The sequence below is a fragment of the Puma concolor genome, chromosome A2 (genome assembly GCF_028749965.1).
Source record: "Puma concolor isolate L17-30 chromosome A2, mPumCon1.1.hap2, whole genome shotgun sequence".
NCBI lineage: Eukaryota > Metazoa > Chordata > Mammalia > Carnivora > Felidae > Puma > Puma concolor.
This window is the reverse complement of record NC_141668.1, coordinates 46,019,707-46,040,807: the sequence shown is the minus strand read 5'-3', so window position 1 is coordinate 46,040,807 and position 21,101 is coordinate 46,019,707. Positions and strand designations below refer to the sequence as shown.

At 40.5% G+C, this 21,101-nt stretch overlaps 1 protein-coding gene across 1 annotated transcript; it reads left to right on the top strand.

Annotated features, from left to right (window-relative positions):
- Positions 1-3,520: 3,520 nt before the first annotated feature.
- Positions 3,521-5,257, top strand: LOC147583141 (uncharacterized). Its single transcript, XM_086681889.1, has one exon. The coding sequence runs from the start codon at positions 3,536-3,538 to the stop codon at positions 5,255-5,257; it is 1,722 nt and encodes a 573-aa protein (XP_086538015.1). The 5' UTR covers positions 3,521-3,535.
- Positions 5,258-21,101: the final 15,844 nt, after the last annotated feature.

Sequence of the window (21,101 nt, the reverse complement as noted above, 5' to 3'; positions counted from 1 at the left end):
TTTTTTTACTTTTATTTATTTTTGAGAAACAGACAAAGTGTGAATGGGGGAGGGGCAGAGAGAGAAGGAGACACAGAATCTGAAGCAGGCTCCAGGCTCTGAGCAAGTGGTCAGCACAGAGCCTGATGCAGGGCTTGAACCCATGAACTGTGAGATCATGACCTGAGCCAAAGTCAGACGCACAACCGACTGAGCCACCCAGGTGCCCCTAACAGGTGCTCATTAATACCCATCACTCATCTAGCCCATCCCCAACCCACCTCCCTCCATCAAACCTCAGTTTGTGTTCTACCATTAAGAGTCTTTTGTGTTTTTTTCCCTCTCTCCTCTTTTTTCATCCCTTCCCATATGTTCATCTGTTTTGTTTCTTAAATTCCACATATGAGTGAAATCATATGGTATCTGTCTCTTTCTGATTGACTTATTTTGCTTAGTATAATACAGTCTAGCTCCATTTATGTTGTTGCAAATGGCAACCTTTCATTCTTTTTGATGGCTCAGTACTATTTCATTGTATGTATATACCACATCTTCTTTATCCATTCATCAGTCGATGGACATTTGGGCTCGATGCATAGTTTGGCTATTGTTGATAATGCTGCTGTAAACATTGGGGTACATGTACCCCTTTGAATCTGTATTTTTGTATCCTTTGGGTAAATACCTAGTAGTGCAATTGCTATATCGTAGGGTAGGTCTATTTTTAGTTTCTTGAGGAACCTCCGTACTGTTCTACAGAGCAGCTGCACCAGTTTGCATTCCCACCAACAGTGCAAGAGGGTTTCCATTTCTCCACATCCTCACCAGCGCCTGTTTTTCATGTGTTGTAAATTTTAGCCACCCTGACAGGTGTGAGGTGGTATCTCATTGTGGTTTTGATTTGTATTTCCCTGATGATGAGTGATGTTGAGCATCTTTTCATGTGTCTGTTCACTACCTGGATGTCTTCTTTGGAAAAGTGTCTGTTCATGTGTTCTGCCTGTTTCTTCACTGGATTGTATTTTGGGTTTTGGGTTTGATAAGTTCTTTATAGATTTGGGATACTAATAACCCTTTGTCAGATATGTCATTTGCAAATATCTTCTCCCATTCCATAGGTTGCCTTTTAGTTTTGTTGATTATTTCCTTCACTGTGCAGAAGCTTTTTATCTTGATGAAATCCCAGTAGTTCGTTTTTAGTTTCCTTTGCGTCTAGTGATGTGTCTAGTAAGAAGTAGTTATGGCTGAGGTCAAAGATTTTGCTGCCTTTCTTCTCCTCTAGGATTTTAATGGTTTCTTGTCTCACATTTAGGTCTTCCATCCATTTTGAATCTATTTTTGTGTATGGTGTAAGAAAGTAGTACAGTTTCACTGTTCTGCATGTTGCTGTCCAGTTTTCCCAACACCATTTGTTGAAGAGACTATCTTTTTTCCACTGGATATTCTTTCCTGCTTTTTTGAAGACTAGTTAACCATATAAGTTGTGGTGTCTACCACCTTTTAATGTTAATTACATATGCAGTACACAGTGCTATACAATTGAAATAGAGGGCTAAATTGACATATTAAGTGAGATATACAGCATTTGTTTTTCTCTGTCCAACTAATTTCTCTTAGAAAATGCCCTCAAGGTCCATCTATTACAGAATGGTGGGCTTTCTTTTTCTTCTTTCCCTTCCTTCCCCTCCCCTCCCCTCCTTTTCCTCGCTATCTTTCTTTCCTTCCTTCCAAGATTTTGGTGCTAGTTGGAAAGGCACGTGGAAGGAGAATGTCCCAGAAAAGGGAAGAGTAGTTGACCTGAGGGGGAACCCACATATGGCTAGAGCCTATAGACTTAGTGGCAGACTGAGATGATACAGTGACAAACCAGATAATGAGGGCCTTTATGGCATCCTAAGGGATGGGGTCATTATTCCTCATCTCCTGACTGGCAGTGATAAGCCCTTCCAATACTGTCTCTGGAATGAGGAGGGATCACAGTTGACTCATAAAGATAATTCTGGTATGGGCACCTGGGTGGCTCAGTTGGTTAAGCATCTGACTCTTGATTTCAGCTCAGGTCATGATTGTGAGATTGAGCCCCACATTGGGCTCATGCTGACAGTGCAGAGCCTGCTTGGGATTCTCTCTGTCTCCTCTCTCTCTGCCCCTCTCTCTGTTCTCTTTCTTTCTCAATAAATAAACTTAATTATAAAAAAATAATTCTGGTAGTAGTGTGGATCACAAATCTATGATGATATATCAAAGAGATGGGTCAAGGAAGTTACTAGTAGTTACTGAGGTAAAAATTTGGGAGATCACTTAGATTTTACTGGTTACTGGGAGACAAAAACCCAATTCTAACATCTATGTTTTTGCAAAGGGTGACTCCTGTGGTGGATTCTGGTGGCAGGGACGTCCTATTAAGGTATTTTGTTCCACCATATGCTACAGTACAATATGTATGGTGGCAAGTTATCTGTCTCTTTAGGTATATGAACTTCATCCTGTTGACTTCAAACCTCTGTAGACAATCTTGAACTCCAAGCTGAGACTTGTCTGCTTCTTTTCAATGAGAGAAGAACCCTTATATGAAGGTTGTATGTATAAACATACATTATAAAAATGTATAAATACATTAGGCCAGGTCCAAGAGGCATTTTGATGCAGTACAACAGTGAAATTGAGTTCATAAGATCAATCTCACCATATTGAATAAATTGCCTTGTGAATGCTGATCTGAATAGAACTATTGCTTTTATATATTTAGAAGTTTTTTTTTAGCGGTTATATCTTAACTTCATTTGTCAATTGTATATACCTTTCCCAAAATGAATTTATACAAGAGAAATGTGTCTGGCATTATTGGCACCATTGCACTGCTTACTTCTGTAGAATGGAAAATGGGGAAAGATGTGTCTGTGAGGGAATAGTGCTGAATAAATAGGTTTAGAAATGCTCATACATACAAAGGACTTTTGTTCTTTACCCTGTAAGACCTGAAGTGAATTATTCTTTCTTCAGCAGTGACTATGCTGAATTATGCCTAGTGGGTGCTTGGTCTCTTTGAAAAAGAGCTGCTCTAAGTAGGGGTGATTTATGATACACTATCTGATGGCCTGGCAACCAACCAGTCAGATCAGATGCTCGCCATTGTAGTGAAGGAGGGTGCTGGAGGCCCCACTGTTCGGGTCATTGCCCTTTCACTTGTAAAATCTTGAGGATATCCAGGGAGAAAGTGGGGCCATTAGCTGCCAAAAAACATGGAAGAAGCCATATTTTAATCACTGGTGTGGCCACATGGCTACGTACTGGCTGAATGTTGGGACTGGCTGCAGGAGACAGAGTCACTGACTACTGTATTCTTTTTCCAGGTTTCAGAAATGGAAGTCTGTATTTTCCATATTCAGTGGTACTCAGTGAGTATCCTGGCTTCCTTGTTCCTCAGTCACCATTGCCCATTACACTTAACCGACGACCTATGTTTTATAACACGGCACAGTTCCAGCACTCTAGTGGCTATGGAAAGAAAATGAAAACGAGAGAGACTCAGACTGAACCTCAGCAGGCTGAGAACATGACTCAGAAACAAGGCACCCACTCAGAAGGTGATATGGTGACCAGTATCCCTACTTCTAATGTTGACATAGAAATGGATGACATTCCTGAAGAAACAGATGGTGTTTTGTCTTCTGTTGCCCAGAAGAGGGAGCTACATGGTAAGAGCCCTTCTAATAACCGCCTGCATGGGACATCACCTCATGGAAGCTATGCATGTGAGAAAGAGAAAATGAGGCTAGAACAGAGCAAAGGATCCCCTGTAACACAGTTCTGGAAGACTTTGAAGGAAACTATGCGTTTGTATGACCTAGCTTATGGTAAAGCCATGCCAGAGAAGATGGTGCAGCACAATAGGATTTCACAGAGTTCTTGGGAAAGTAGAACTTTCCCTCATGAGGGTACAGAGGGCATTACATGTAAAGATGAAGAAAGCACTGTCTGGTTGGAGCAGTGTCATGATGTAAGACATGATGATGTGGTAAAGTTGGGCTCCACCATGAATATGAACTTGGGTAAAGAAAAAAACTATGCAACTGCTCCCCAATCTCCAGATGAAGCAAAAGACAGAGATAGAATCCAGGATACCCTGAACTCAAATCTGTGCCCATCTTCTGGAGATGGCTACAAGCTCCAGCAGGAAAGGTCACTCTGTTCCAGCAATAAAGCCATTGAGGACCTGAGCCTACAGTCCAAATCCCAGAGTCCCCTTAGCATTGGGGAAAGCATGCCCGACAATGGTAGTGGGGGCCATGGCTTCCCTGTGAATGTGGATGAAGTTCACATGATACAGAGCAACAGCTCCCCTGAGAATTATGTTCCTCCCCCTATCTTGCTGGCCCAGTTCAACCAGGCTGATGGAGGCATTCAGTGTGATAGGAGCCAGTGGCAAGATGAAGAGCACAATAAATCTCCCGAGTCTTCACCAGAAAGCAGAAAGGCAACACAAGAAAAGTCAGTCAGGTGTGGGAAATCGGATGAAGTGGTGGAGAGGGACAGCTACCCAAAGTATGTCCCTAGCCCTGCTAGGTTGGCCCAGATGTACAGCAAAGGGATGGACGAAGGGATTCAGTGTGATATGATCTGGTTGCAGGATGCAGAGTTGGAGAAATCCCCTGAGCAAATGCCTTACAAAGATGAAGAGTCATCACCAGACTGCAGAACTAAAGGATCACAGAGAAAATCAATCAGGGATAGGAAATTGAACACAGATGAAGAAGAAGTAACCATGAATGATGAGATTGAGGAAGAGTATCATGAGAACTTCAAAAAGTGTGCCAAGATTAAAAAGACTGTGAAAGACAGGAAGCAGAAAACCCTGAACAACTCCTTGAGTGGTAACAGAGTGTATTTATTGAAGAAAAATGCTACCTTGAACACTGTACTTCCCGAGGATTTAGAAGACTGTGAATTGGAAGAGGAAGTTGAAGATGAAATGTATGTGGTGGAATGCCTCTTTGAAGAGGTTAGTCCACCAGACCCTGTGAATTCCTTGAAAGGAAGAATTTTTTGCAAGGCCAGCAGGATAATCAGGATGCCATCTGAGTGGTCTCTCTCTCCTCAACTTATTGTCTGGCCCACCAGAAATAAGGACAGGTTAAAGCATGTTGAATATGAGAGCATCCCTATGGTGTATGAAGTGACAGGACAGGATGGCAGGATCCAAAGGGAACGTATGATGGCCATGCAGAAGGGACTGGAGTCTAAGACAGCCTCTCACAAGTCATGGGAATGTAAGTGACTAATGGGCTGATCCTATTTGGTTGTCTGTGGTGGTTCCATACTGCATCCTGGAGGCAAAGGCAGCCGTACATCAATAGTATTTCTCCATTTTGAAAGTATGTTCTTAAACAATTATAGATGTCCATGTGTGCAGGATTGGCAGAGATCCCAAGTCTGAGGTCCTGCATTCCAGGAAATTGTAATGTAATTTGAAATAAAGAGCTGTAGCAGATGATGGAGAGCTGGTTGGTCTTAAAGGACAGTGGGGTTGAGAGAGCAAAGGAGAGATGGACATTGAGGTAGGTGGTTGCTGAGAATGGGCAGGCCATGTGGAGGCAGTGAATTGTGATACAAATTTGGGGACTGTGGTTTGAAGAGGGAATGGAGACAGCAGCATGAGCTTATCAAAAGGGCAGCCAGGGCAGGTCAAGTGTGTTCCAGGGATTGAGCTTGAGACCAGCCAGCCAGAGGGGAGACCTGTGATGAGTTTAGAAGGTAGGCCTAAACAGAATGGGCTAAAGTAGTAGATATTTTCCTTTCTAGATGTTTTTCCTCTAGGCAATAAGGAGGTGCCAAAGCAAACTGAATAAAGGACAGGAAGAAGTATGCTCTAGGAATCGTCAGCTGGCAGTACAGTGTAGGAGGAATTTGAACTCTGCCTATATGGCTGAAACCCCTGTATAAAGTCAGTTTAAGTGAACATTGGATATAAAGTGAGGAGGGTCTTAACACCCATGGTAGTAAAAGATTTATATCTAAGATCTGGGGTTCCAACTTGAGTACTAGTGAAAGTGATAACATCTGTGGAAAAGTAAACTTGGGAAGGGAAGTTATTTTGCTTTCCTGTGTGGTTGTTGGTGGGAGGACTGGACCAGCAGGTCATGCACACCTGGTTGAAGGTGGGATTTGGTCCACCATATGTTTAGGGAGGGGGCTCATATGAGTGCGAGGACCAAAGTAGAGCCTGGGGGATGATTATATGTGGGGTGCAAAAATGAAATGAAGCAGGTAAGGGAGAATGGGATGCATAAGGGCCCCCAGAAAATTTAATTAAGTTCCAGTCTTAGCTCCTAAACCAGAACACTGGCCATCTTACCCTTAGTCTTCTTAAGGTCTCATTTGCCTCTCCTCAGTGTGTAGGAATTCATTTTTTCCATCCTATCACAGCCCTGTTAAGAAGACAACTTTTTTTTTTAATGTTTATTTTTGAGAGAGAAAGAGAGAGAATATGAGTAGGGGAGGGGCAGAGAGAGAGGGAGACACAGAATCTGAAGCAGGCTCCAGGCTCTGAGCTGTCAGCACACAGCCCAACATGGGGCTCGAAATCATGAACTGCAAGATGTAACCTGAGCTGAAGTCGAATGCTTACCAACTGAGCCAGCCAGGTGTCCCTGAAGAAGATAGCTTTAATTTACTTTTGGAAATGCATTCAAGATGGTAATTTTCAAACTGAATTCTCTAAATTATGTTTACTATTGTTTTTGCCAAATGATATATTTTTTCTGGCAAAGGATGTAGAATGATCTAGGATAGTATCTTGAACAATAGATTTTTCTTGAAAGATGTGCTTTTGATTTGTTTTTTCCATTGGCTTTTAAGCAATTTGTGTTATGGTATGAATCATTTTTTCCCTCAGGTAACTGTGAGAGAAGGAAAACCAAAGTACCTTACAAAGTTTCAAACAGATTTGATGCAGATGCTGTAAAGTTGAGGAAACAGCCAGCAGGCACAGAGGTTGGTTACCTATATTGTGTCTGTTTTCATGTCTCATTGATAGGGCTTTGTTTGGGGTGTCATACTCAGTGTGTATTCTAACCTCTAAAAGTAACACAGCTTGTGGGCAGTGAAAAATGGCAGCATTCTAACTGGGTAATAGACCTGTATCTATAGATCCTTACTTACACGTAGTTTGGAGCCAAAGCCTTTCAAATCTGTGGAATGTCTTTTTTTTTTTTTTTTTTTTGAATGATTAATTTTTATTTGAGAGAAAGCATGAGCAGAGGAGGGGCAGAGAGAGAGGGACAGAGAGAATCCTACATAGGCTTTGCACCATCATCACAGAGCCCGATGTGGGGCTTGATCTCAGGAACAATTGATCATGATCTGAGCCGAAATCAAGAGCCAGACACTTAACTGACCCAGGTGCCCCTGTGGAATGTCATTATTATGTCAGTTTTCCACATTTAATTCCCAGTACTGTTAATGGTAGTCTATTTGGATTACATGGGATTTTGTGAGTTACCTTGGTAGTTTCACTCAAAGTGTCCCAGTTTAGGGGCGCCTGGGTGGCGCAGTCGGTTAAGCGTCCGACTTCAGCCAGGTCACGATCTCGCGGTCCGTGAGTTCGAGCCCCGCGTCAGGCTCTGGGCTGATGGCTCAGAGCCTGGAGCCTGTTTCCGATTCTGTGTCTCCCTCTCTCTCTGCCCCTCCCCTGTTCATGCTCTGTCTCTCTCTGTCCCAAAAATAAATAAATGTTGAAAAAAAAAATTAAAAAAAAAAAAAGTGTCCCAGTTTAGAGCTGGTAGAGTTAGGTACTGGAAGTTCAGGTTGTCCCTTAAGGGGCTAGGAGCATGACAGGCTTCTCTTTACAGAGTCTTGCATTGAGTATCCCTGCCACACCTTCAACCCCTGACCCCTGTGGTGTCGGGGAGCAGGAGGTTATTGGCCCTTCGACTGGGCTGTTCCTGCCTTGCAGTGGTCATCAAGTAAAGACTGATAAAAGCAAAAATGTCATGCCTTTATCCTTAAAATGGAGTGTTAAGACCTTAGCAATGACTCTCACTATATCTTGAGTCTGTTATGCAACCAATTTAAGAAAATGTATTATGTCATTTTTATTTCATAGGAAAGAAATTTCTGAGTTCCAGCTACATAGAAGAGCTAAATATTACATCACCACGACAGTTTAGAACCTGATTATCCCTTGATTTGAACTAATAAAGCTATTATAACTAGAAGCAAGAAAATGTGATATTGTAAAGTCTTTAGAATTAAAAGGTATAAAATAGCAAATAAATTGAATTGCTTATGTGTGTGATTCTCAACATTTTCTTCTCCTCCAAAAATGGCCATATTATCAGTAACACCAACAATAGAGTTGAGTTATTCATGAATATTCCTGCCATGTATATTACTGTCTTATAATCTCTAGGGACTTTTAAATATGGGGAAAAGTATGGTAGAGCTGAGGACAGAATAAATAGATAAAAGATTCGCCATAAATAGGAACTACCTGAGGATAGAGACCATACCTTATTCATTTTGTATAAATGGAGAATGGGCATATAGTAGGTCCACTGATGTGTATATCCAGGTGTGGTTTGAGTAGTGTGTTCTGTAGTTATGTCCAGTGTATTCCTTGAAACAAAGGAAACTTTAGGGAAATGATTTTTTTTAATGCTTTTAAAATATAGGACCTATCTGGTCAACTTATAATCAATATTCTGTCAATAAATGGTGCAAGTTAAATATGAGTAGGTATCAAAAAGATATATATGTGGCCGAATATTCCCAACTTTTGAAAGAATAAGGCATGGTAGCATTTATGGTGTTGCAGATGTGGGATTTTACTGATGTGTGACCAAGAATGCCTCCAGATAGGCATATATGAGGATACATGGATGGTACCATCCAGTGTTGTCTCTAAGGTAAGCTCTATGAACATGTACTTCCTGTATTTGTAATTCCTTATACTAACCTAATACTTCTGTAGATATCATAGTGGAGGCAAGCAAAAGGTAGTTTTCCAAGGGCAGTTTTATGTAAAGATACGTGTTTGCATAATTTCCAGCTCAGGACTGCTTTAACTCCAGCTCTGGCCTGTGTACCCACTCATGGCTGGATAAGGTTATCTGCTTGTATACCCAATGTGCTGTTATCTCATGGTATTATACATGAAGTATAATAACAGGTGTACTTGTTGCACCTTAGAACCATGGCATACATGTTTTGTGCCACTGATAGTTGCTATATCCTCTGGGACATATCCCCATTAAGAAGTTAATTGTTTTAGGTAACTAGTACAGATAACAGTTTTCTATACCCCTCCCCCCAGCACACAGATTGTGTCATGAGGTCTGCTACATGTTAGAGCTGTTGACCTCACTACAGTGCCCTCTGTACATCCCCTCACATTATAAAATCTGTGGACTGAGGTCTGGACTTTGTGGAGAGTAGTTGTGTAGCTCCCTGGATCATTCCTTACTTGATCCCCTGTCAGTTAGTCACCCTAAGTAAAACTCTGTAAACGGTATGGTGTTGCTTGCTTTGTTTTTTGATTTCAAAGTACTTTCTCAGTTTTGGGGGCTAATTTACTGTCCCTCCTCCACCTTCTAACACCATGGGTGGGGTTGGTACTGGGGTGGTTGAGTGGATGGATACAAGTGGCGCAACTGGTACTTCCAAATCATGTTCCAGCTGGAGAATCTACCAATTCAATAAAATTGAACACCAATTTGTCGTTCAGTGTTGGAGGCTGAGGATACAACAGGGAACGTGGTCTGTGCCATCAGGAAGCTTCCAGATAGTAAGCAGTCAGGCAAGAAAATAGTCACCTTAGTGTGTGATACGTGCTTTGGGTACTGAGAAGCACGCAGGAGGAGCAGCTGAGGGCTTCTGAGAGGGATCAGGCTAGGCTTCTGACTCAGAACTGAGGTGGTTGGTGGCACCATTTTTAGAATGAAAAAAATGCTGATGGGTATCCTGCTTGAGAACAGGATAGAATGGTGGAATGCCCACAGGATTCTAAGTGAAAAAGTCTAGGGCTCAGGAGAGTGTTCAGGGTTGTCATCATCAGAGTATTGATACTTTAAGGTCATAAAAGTCAATGAGAACACAGAAGAGTGAAGAGAAGGTCTAAGTCACAACTATGAGAAATAGTGATATTTAAAGGACTGAGGCCAAGAATTACATGGGAGAGGAAGCAGGAGCAGCCAATGAGATAGAGCATCTGGAAAATGTCATGAAATCTGTTGCTAAGGATCTTTCATGAAAAAGTGGTCAACAGTGTCAAATGCTAAAAAACAAAAAAAAAGAGAAAGGATTTGTTAGATTTGATAACCATGGCAATGCTGATGGTCCTAGCAAGAGCACTGCTAGGGATATTTTGTACTGAATTGTATACCAAGCTTCATATGTTGAAGTCCTAACACCCAGTGTGACTACATTTGGAGAATAGGAACTTTAAGGGAGAGATTAAAGTTAAATGAGACCATAAGACTGGGTACCTGATCTAGTAGAACTGTTCTTATAAAAGAGCAAGACATAACAGAGTGCTCTCCCCATGAGGGCATAGAGGAAAGGCCAAGTGAAGGCTCGGAAGGTGGCTGTTTACAAGCCAGAAAGAGTCCTCTTACCAGCAATCAATCTGCTGGCACTTTATGTGGAACTTATAGCTTCCAGAACTGTGAGAAGATAAATCTCTGTTGTTTAGGCCACCCATTCCTTGGTATATTGTTATGGAAGTCCAAGTGGAATAATCTAAGAGGTACATCCAAGACCACAATGGGTAAGGAAAAAAGAAAAGTACGTAAAAACGGCAAATACCATTGACCCTTGAACAACACAGAGGTTGGGGTGCCAACCCTCTTTGCAGTTGAAAATCTGAGTATAATTTAACTCCCCCAAAACTTAACTACTAATAGCCTACTGATGATTGGAAGCCTTAACAGATAACATAATTAACATATTTTATGTTGTATGTATTATATACTTTATTACAGTAAGACAAGCTTAAGTGTTAAGAAAATCAGGGAAGAGAAAACACATTCTCAGTACTGTATTTATTGAAAAAAAATCTGTATAAGTGGACCCACAAAATTCAAACCCATGCTGTTCAAGGGTCAACTGTATGGGCAATTCTTTCAAGATACTGCTCAAGCAATGACTACCAACTCAGGCTGTTTCCATAGATTTTATTATTAAGCCATTTTATTGAGGTATGATTGGTATACAAAAAGCTCTACATTGGTATATAATTTGATGAGTTTGGAGATAGGTATACACCTATGAAAATATAAAATACTCCCCACAATCTATGCCATAAATCTTCAAAAGTTTCCTATTTTCCTTAAATATACATATACATACACAGTATGTTAAAAACGTAAGATCTAGGGGCACCTGGCTGGCTTGGTTAAGCATCTGAATTCAGCTCAGGTCATGATCTCGTGGTCCGTGAGTTTGAGCCCCGCGTTGGGCTCTGTGTTGACAGCTCAGAGCCTGGGGCTTGCTTTGGATTCTGTGTCTCCCTCTCTCTCTGCCCCTCCCCTGCTTATGCTCTGTCTCTGTCTCAAAAATAAACATTAAAAAAAACATAATATCTTCCTTTGTAAAATTTTAATTATATAGTATTGTTAAATATTCGTTCTGTACTATAAAGTCAATTTCTAGGACTTATTCATCTTATATAACTAAACCTTTACTCTTTAATATCTTCCTTTTGTCTCTCACTCAAGCCCCTGGGAACCACCATTCTACCTTCTTGTTTCTATGGGTTTGACTATTTTAGATTCATCCTGTAAGTGGTATTTTGTCATCATGTAGTATTTGTCTTCAGTGTCTGGCTTACTTCAGTGAGCATAAAGTCCTCCTGTTTCATCGATGCTGTCATAAATTGTAGGATTTTCCTCTTTTTTTTATGGCTGAATGATACTACTTTGGATTTACCCATTTATCTGTTGATGGGCATTTTTGTTGTCCATATGTCTTGGCTATTGTGAGTAATGCTGCAAGGAACATGGGAGTGTAGTACCTCTTCAAGATCCTGAATCTACTATCTTTGGATATATACTTAGAAATGGGATCACTGCATCACATAGGAACAGTAGTTCCTATATGGTTTTTGGCAGCAGTCTCACCCATTTACATTGCCACCAAGAGTGTACAAGGGTTCTCTTTTCTCCATATCCTCACCAATGTTTATCTTTTTTCTTTGATGATAGCTATCCTAAGAAGTATGAGGGGATACCTTTCTGTGCTTTTGATTTGCATATCATATCCCTGATCAGTGATGTTTTTGTGTACTTGATGGTTATTCTTCTTTGGAGAAATGTATATTTAATTTCTTTGTCTATTTTTAAAATCAGCTTGTTTTCTTGCTATTGAGTTGTAGGAGTTCTTTATATATTTTGCATATTAGCCCTATATCAGATATGTGGCTTGTAAATATTTTCTCCCGGTCCATAGGTTGCGTTTTCATTTTGTTGATTGTTCTTTTGCTATGCAAAAGCTTTCTTACTTGCTTGTAGTAGGTGTCATATCCAAGAAATCAGTGTGAAGGCTAATGTCAAGAAGAGTCTTCCTATATTTTCTTGTTTTCATTTAATGTTTGTTTGTTTATTTAGAGAGAGGGAGAGAGAGAACCCCAAGCAGGCTCCATGCTGTCAGCCCAGAGCCCGACCTGGAGCTCAGTCTCATGAACTGTGAGATCATGACCTGATCTCACAAGAGTCAGGTGCTTAACTGACTGAGCCACCCAGGTGCCCCATTTTCCTATGTTTTCTTTTCTTTTTTAATGTTCATTTATTATTTTTGAGAGAGTGTGAGAGTGTGCTCAAGTGGGGGAGGGGCAGAGAGAGAGGGAGACACAAAATCCAAAGCAGGCTCCAGGTTCCACACTGTCAGTGCAGAGCCCAATGTGGGGCTCAAACTCAAGAACCATGAGATCATGACTTGGACAGAAGTTGGATGCTTAACCAACTGAGCCACCCAGGTGCCCCTCCTATATTTTCTTTTTTCAATTTTTAATTAATTTATTTTTTTAATTTACATCCAAGTTAGTTAGCATATAGTGCAATAATGATTTCAAGAGTAGAATCCCATGATACATCACCTACATATAACACCCAGTGCTCATCCCAACAAGTACCTTCCTCAGTGCTCCTTGCCCATTTAGCTTATCTTCCCACTCAAACCCCCTTGAGCAACACTGTTTGTTCTCTGTTTAAGAGTTTCTTATGTTTTGTCCCCCTCCCTGTTTTTATATTATTTTTGCTTCCCTTCTCTTATGTTCATCTGTTTTGTATCTTAAATTCTACATATGAATGAAGTCCTATGATATTTGTCTTTCTCTGACTGGCTAATTTTGCTTAGCATAATATCTTCTAGTTCCATCCATGTTGTTGCAAATGGCAAGATTTCCTTCTTTGTGATTGGTGAGTAATACTCCATTGTATATATATGCCACGTCTTCTTTATCCATTCATCTGTTGATGGACATTTGGGCTCTGTCCATACTTTGGCTATTGTCGATAGCACTGGTATAAACATTGGGGTACATGTGCTCCTTTGAAACAGCACTCCTATATCTTTGGATAAATATCTAGTAGTGCAATTGCTGGGTCGTAGGGTAGTTCTATTTTTAGTTTTTTGAGGAACCTCCATACTGTTTTCCAGAGTGGCTGCACCAGTTTGCATTCCCACCAGCAGTGCAAAAGAGATCCTCTTTCTCCACATCCTTACCAACATCTGTTGTTGCCTGAGTTGTTAAGATTAGCCATTCTGACAGGTGTGAGGTGGTATCTCATTGTGGTTTTGATTTTCATTTCCCTGATGATGAGTGATGTTGCGCATTTTTTCATGTGTCTGTTAGCCATCTGGATGTCTTCTTTGGAAAAGTGTCTATTCATGTCTTTTGCCCATTTCTTCACTGGACTATTTGTTTTATTGGGTGTTGAGTTTGAGAAGTTCTCTATAGATTTTGGATACTAACCCTTTGTCTGAAATGTCATTTGCAAATATCTTCTCCCATTCCACCGGTTGCCCCTTAGTTTTGATGATTCCTTTGCTGTGCAGAAACTTTTTATTTTGATGAGGTCCTCATAGTTCATTTTTACCTCCGTTTCTCTTGCCTCCAGAGACGTGTTGAGTAAGAAGATGCTGCAGCCAAGATTAAAGAGGTTTTTGCCTGCTTTCTCTCTAGGATTGTGATGGCTTCCTGTCTTATGTTTATGTTTTTCATCCATTTTGAGTTTATATTTGTGTATGGTGTAAGAAAGTGGTCCAGGTTCATTTTCCTGCATATCGCTGTCGAGTTTTCCCAGCACCATTTGCTGAAGAGATTGTCTTTATTCCATTGGATATTCTTTGCTGCTTTGTCAAAGATTAGTTGGCCACATGTTTGTGGGTCCATTTCTGGGTTCTCTGTTCTATTCTATTGATCTGTCTGTTTTTGTGCCAGTACCATACTGTCTTGATGATTACAGCTTAAAATTTTTTTTTTTAATGTTTTTATTTATTTTTCAGAGAGAGACAGAGTACTAGTGAGGGATGGGCAAAGACACACACACACACACACACACACAGAATGTGAAGCAGACTCCAGGCACCAAGCTGTCAACACAGAGTCCGACATGGGGCTCAAACTCACAAATTGTGAGATCATGACCTGAGCCGAAATTGGATGCTCAACCAACTGAGCCACCAAGGTACCCCTAAGATGATTATAGCTTTGTAATACGTCTTGAAGTCCCAGATTGTGATGCTTCCAGCTTTGGTTTTCTTTTTCAGGATTGCTTTGGCTATTTGGAATCTTTACTGTTCCATACAAATTTTAGGATTGTTCTAGCTCTGTGAAGAATGCTGGTGTTATTTTTATAGGGATTGCATTAAACATGTAGATTGCTTTGAGTAGTGTCGACATTTTGACAATATTCTTCCAATCCATGAGCATGGAATGCTTTTCCATTTTTTGTGTCGTCTTCAATTTATTTCATAAGTTTTCCATAGTTTTCAGTGTATAGATTTTCACCTCTTTGGTTAGGTTTATTCCAAAGTATTTTATGTTTTTTGGTGCAGTTGTAAATGGGATCAATGCCTTGATTTCTCTTTCTGCCGTTTCATTATTGGTGTATAGGAATGCAACTGATTTCTGTGCATTGATTTTATATCCTGCGACTTTGCTAAATTCATTGATCAGTTATGGCAGTGTTTTGGTGGAATCTTTTGGGTTTTCCATATAGAATATCATGTTGTCTGCGAAGAGTGAAAGTTTGACTTCTTCCTTGCTGATTTGGATGCCTTTTATTTCTTTGTGTTGTCTGATTGCTGAGGCTAAGACTTCCAATACTATGTTGAATAGAAGTGGTGAGAGTGGACATCATTGTTGTGTTCCTGACCTTAGGGGGAAAGCTCTCCATTTTTCCCCATTGAGGATGATATTAGTGGTGGCTCTTTTGTATATGGCTTTTATGATCTTGATGTATGATCCTCCTATCCCTACTTTTCTTGAGGCTTTTTATCAAGAAAGGATGATTTTGTCAAATGCTTTTTCAGCATCTATTGAGAGGCTTGTGTGGCTCTTATCCTTTCTTTTATTAAGTGATTTATCACATTGATTGATTTGCAGATATTGAACCAGCTCTGCATCCTAGGTATAAATCCCGCTTGACTGTGGTGTATAATTCTTTTAATGTATTGTTGGATCCAGTTGGCTAGTATCTTGAGAATTTTTGCATCCATGTTCATCGGGGAAATTGGTCTATAGTTATCCTCTTTAGTGGGGTTTTGTCTGGTTTTGGAATCAAGGTAATACTGGCCTTGTAGAATGAGTTTGGAAGTTTTCTTTCCATTTCTATTTTTTGAAACAGCTTCAAAAGAATAAGTGTAACTCTTCTTTAAATGTTTGGTAGAATTCCCCTGGAGAGCCAGCCAGTCCTAGACTCTTGTTTGTTGGGAGATTTTTGATTACTGATTCCACTTCTTTACTGGTTATATGTCTCTTCACATTTCCTATTTATTTATGTTTTAGTTTTTGGTAGTTTATATGTTTCTAAGAATTCGTCCATTTCTTCCAGATCTCCCAATTTGTTGGCATATAATTGTTTGTAATATTCTCTTATTATGGTTTGTATTTCTGCAGTGTTGTTTGTAATCCCTCCTCTTTCCTTGTTGATTTTATTTGGGTCCTTCCCTTCTTCTTTTTGATAAATTTGCCTAGGGGTTTATCAATCTTGTTGATTCTTTCAAATAACCAGATCCTGGTTGATGTGTTCTATTGTTTTTTTTTTTTTATTTCAATATCATTGATTTCTGCTCTAACCTTATTTTTTCCTGTCTTCTGCTGGTTTTGGGCTTTGCTGTTCTTTTTCCAGCTCTTTAAGGTGTAAGGTTGGGTTGTGTATGTGATACCTTTTTTCGTTCTTTAGGAAGGCCTGGATTACTATATACTTCCCTCTTAGAACTGCCTTTGCTGCATCCCAGAGGTTTTGGGCTGTCGTGTTATCACTTTCACTGGCTTCCATATATTTTTAAATTTCTTCTTTAATTTCCTGGTTAACCCATTCAGTCTTTAGTAGGATGTTCTTTTTAAAAAATTGTTTTTAATGTTTATTCATTTTTGAGAGAGAGAGAGAGAGAGTATGAGCATGGGAGGGGCAGAGAGAGAGGGAGACACAGAATCTGAAGCAGACTCCAGGCTCTAAGCTGTCAGCACAGAGCCCTATGCAGGGATCGAATTCATGAATCGTGATATCACGACCTGAGCTGAAGTCAGAGCTCAACCAATTGAGCCATGCAGGCGCCCCTAGTAGGATGTTCTGTAATCTCCAAGTATTCTGTAATCTCCAAGTATTTGGTCTTTCCAAATTTTTTCTTGTGGTTGATTTTAAGTTTCATAGAATTGTGGTATGAAAATATGTATGGTATGATCTTGATCTTTTTGTACTTGTTGAGGGCTGATTGTGTCTCAGTATGTGATCTATTCTGGAGAATGTTCTGTGTACACTTGAGAAGAATGTGTATTTCTGCTGCTTTAGGATGAAATGTTCTGAATATATATTAAGTCTGTCCAGTCCAGTGTGTCATTCAAAGCCATTGTTTCCTTGTTGATTTTCTGCTTAGATGATCTGTCCATTACTGTAAGTGGGGTGTTGAAGTCCCCTACTATTATGGTACTATTATCAATGAGTTTCTTTATGTTAGTGATTAATTGATTTATATATTTGGGTGCTACACGTTGGGGGCATAAATGTTAACAATTGTTAGATCTTGGTGGATAGACCCCTTAATTATGATATAATGCCCTTCTTCATCTTTTGTTACAGTATTTTAAAATCTAGTTTGTCTAAGTCTGGCTACTCCAGCTTTCTTTTGGTGACCATTAGCATGATAGATGGTTCTCTATCCCCTTACTTTCACTCTGAAGGTGTCTGTAGGTCTAAAATGGGTCTCTTGTAAGCAACATATAGATGGAGACTGTTTTCTTATCCATTCTGATATCCTATGTCTTTTGATTGGAGCATTTAGTCCATTGACATTTAGAGTGAGTACTGAAAGATATGAATTTATTGCCATTGTGTTGCCTGTAGAGTTGGGAGTTTCTGGTGGTTTTCTTTGGGCCTTCTGATCTTTGCTGCTTTTGGTCATTTTTTTTTTCTCTTGTCTCTTCTACCCTTAGGGAGTACCCCTTTAAATTTCTTATGGGGCTGGTTTAGTAGTCATGAACTCCTTTAATTTTTGTGTGTCTGGGAAACTTTTAGTTTCTCCTTCTATTTTGTTTGTTGTTTTTTTTTTAATTTTTTTTTCAACGTTTTTAATTTATTTTTGGGACAGAGAGAGACAGAGCATGAACGGGGGAGGGGCAGAGAGAGAGGGAGACACAGAATCGGAAACAGGCTCCAGTCTCCGAGCCATCAGCCCAGAGCCCGACGTGGGGCTCGAACTCACGGACCGCGAGATCGTGACCTGGCTGAAGTCGGACGCTTAACCGACTGCGCCACCCAGGCGCCCCTCTCCTTCTATTTTGAATGACAGCCTTGCTGGGTAAGGAATTCTTGGCTGCATATTTTTCCAATTCAGCACATTGAATATATCCTGCCACTCCTTTCTGGCCTGCCAAGTTTCTGTAGATAGGTCTGCTGTGAACCTTAACAGTCTTCCCTTGTAGGTTCAGGACTTTTTTTCCTTGCTGCTTTCATAATTCTTTCCTTGTCTGTGTATTTTGTGAATTTGACTATGATATGCCCTGTTGATGGATGGTTTTTATTGAATCTAATGGGAGTACTCTCTGCTTCTTGGATTTTTTATGTCTGTGTCGTTCCCCTGATTAGGAAAGTTTTCCACTATAATTTGCTCACATAAACCTTCTACTGCTTTCTCTCTCTCTTCATCTTCTGGCACTCCTCTATGATTTGGATGCTATCCTTTTAAATAAGTCATTGAGTTCTCTAATTTCTTATATCATGTCTTTGCCTTAGTTTCCCTCTTTTTTTCTGCTTCATTATTCTCCATAATTTTGTCTTCTATATCACTGATTCGCTGCTCTGCTTCGTCCATCCTTGCCACCGTGGCATCCATTCAAGATTGCATCTCAGTTATAGCATTTTTAATTTTTTCCTGATTAGATTTTACTTCTTTGATCTCTGCAGAAAGGGATTCTATGCTTTTTTCAATCCCAGCTAGTATTATTATGTGGTTCTAAATTCTAGTTCAGACATCTTACTTATATATGTGTTGATTAAGCCCCTGGCTATCATGTCTTCCTGTTCTTTCTTCTGGGGTGAATTTCTTCATTTTGTCATTTTGTAGGAAGAAAAAGAATTAATAAAATAAAAAAGAAAATTTTAAATATTAAAAACAACAACAACAAAAATAAAGGAAGCTATATCTTAGGCGTGTTTTGGTCTGGTTGTTGAAAGAAGCTTGATAGACTAGAAAAAAAAGGGAAAGGAAAAAAAAAGTAAAAACTTTAAAAATTAAAAAAATGCGTAATAAAAGAATAAAATGAAATGAAGAAAGTGAAACAGAATTAAACATTTTACAAAAAAAAACATAGTAAAAAGAATTAAAACTTTTTTTAAAAAAGAAAGGAAAATAAAAATAAAATTTTCTTTCTGTATCTGAGAAAAAGGAGAAAAAAAAAAAAGAAATAGACCAGCAAACAGAATAAAACCCGAATGAAGTTATATCCAGTTTCCCCTGGAACTTAAACTATGAATATGAAGCACTTTATAGTCCATACATTAAACAGGCAGAGGGACTTGTGGTGGTCATGTAGGGCATGTGCTAAGAGGGCACAGTTGGGCAGGGCTTGGTGTAATGGATCTGTTCTCCTCTAGGTGGCCCTGCTTAGCTAGGGTAGATCAGTGTGGTGTGCATGCACGTGTATGTGTATGTATGTGCATGTGCAGGAGATGTGAAAATGGTGTCACCCAGCTTCCTAGTTTCTGGCACTGGAACTCTGTGCTCTCACCGACCCACAATCAAGCACCCCTCCTTTGTCTCAGGCTTCTTTCCACTCCCTGCTTCTACACTGTTTGTGTCCAAGCCATCAGCCTGCCAGGTGGCACCTCCTTCCTGAATTTTATCTCAGACGGTGCCGTGTTTCCAAAGCCCTCACTTCTGAGAACCCTGCGGCTTGGCCCCATTCTGACCCTCTGGGAGAGGGTCTTGCTGAGCAATGGCTGGGTGCCAGCTTGCCCCAGGGAATGTTGTGTCATCACGCTACGGCAGAGGTTCAGAGACTATGGACAGGTGCTGGCTTGCCCCAGAAAAAGTTCATGCAATTGCACGGCGGCAGAGGTTCTGAGATTTTGGCAAACCACAACACACAGCTGGCATCAGATTTCACTGCACTCTGGTGTCTGTCTCAGTACCAGCAAACATGGCTGCTCTCTGGGGTCTGCTGGGACCTTTGCCTGTGGGGAGGATGTATGGCCTCTACCAAATGTCCTCCAAGCAGGGGAACTGCTTCTCCCTGTGTGGCCCACGAACCCCTCAGACCTAGCTGCTTGCTTCTGGGGATTCACCCTTCTTCCCTAGCAGAGCACTGTCAGGTATTGTGCTCTGGAATTTCCTACTCTGATCTCCCGTGTATAGAGTCGTAATGGTATTGAAACCCTCTCCTTTCTCCCAGACAATGGTTTTGGGGAACAGATTTCTTGCTCAGTCCCTTGTGAATGTTTCCACTCTGTCTCCAGCTACTTTTGAGGGGAGTGCTTTTCCTGCACTCTTACCCCCCTTTCTCTGACCTCTGCAAAAAACAGCTCCCTACCCTGTGTGGTTTCTGTCTCCTCCAGTTCACCTCTTCATGCCACGTACCTACTGAGTTTTGTGGCTCAAGTTATGCAGATTGTTGTGTTAATCATCAGATCAATTTCCTAGGTATGCAAAATGGTTTGGTGCTGCTCTAGTTGCATTTCAGGGATGAGAGAGGCTGAGAACTTCCATTTGCTCCACCATCTTGTCCCTTCCCACCCCTCCTATGTTTTCTTATAGGAGTTTTAAAGCTTCAGGTCTTAACATCATTTATCTATAATAATAATAATAATCATTATTATTACTATTATTTTAAAGTAAACTCTATATCTAATGTGGGCTTTAACTCACAACCCCAAGATCAAGAGCCAGCTAAGTGCCGCTCAGGTCTTAACATTTAAATATTTACTCCATTTTGAGTTGATTTTTGTGTGTGGTAGAAGAGTCTAATTTTATTCCTTTGTATGTAGATATTTAAAAAAACAATTTTTTTTTAACGTTTATTTATTTTTGAGACAGAGAGAGACAGAGCATGAACAGGGGAGGGTCAGTGAGAGGGAGACACAGAATCTGAAACAGGCTCCAGGCTCTGAGCTGTCAGCACAGAGCCCGACGCGGGGCTCGAACTCACGGACCGCGAGATCATGACCTGAGCCGAAGTCGGATGCTCAACCGACTGAGCCACCCAGGTGCCCCTGTATGTAGATATTTTTAGTTGTCACAACTGAGGGGTGGTAGTGCTAGTGGCATCTAGTGGGTAGAGGCCAGGGATGCTGCTGAATATCCTAGAATATACAGAATAACCCCCCACAAGTAAGATTTAGTCCCTGAAATCAATAGGGCCAAGGTTCAAAAACTCTGCTACAGGGGCGCCTGACTGGCTCAGTTAG

Excerpts from the sequence above, each read along its gene's own strand:
- LOC147583141 (XM_086681889.1), top strand. The coding sequence starts at position 3,536 with ATGACTCAGAAACAAGGCACCCACTCAGAAGGTGATATGGTGACCAGT.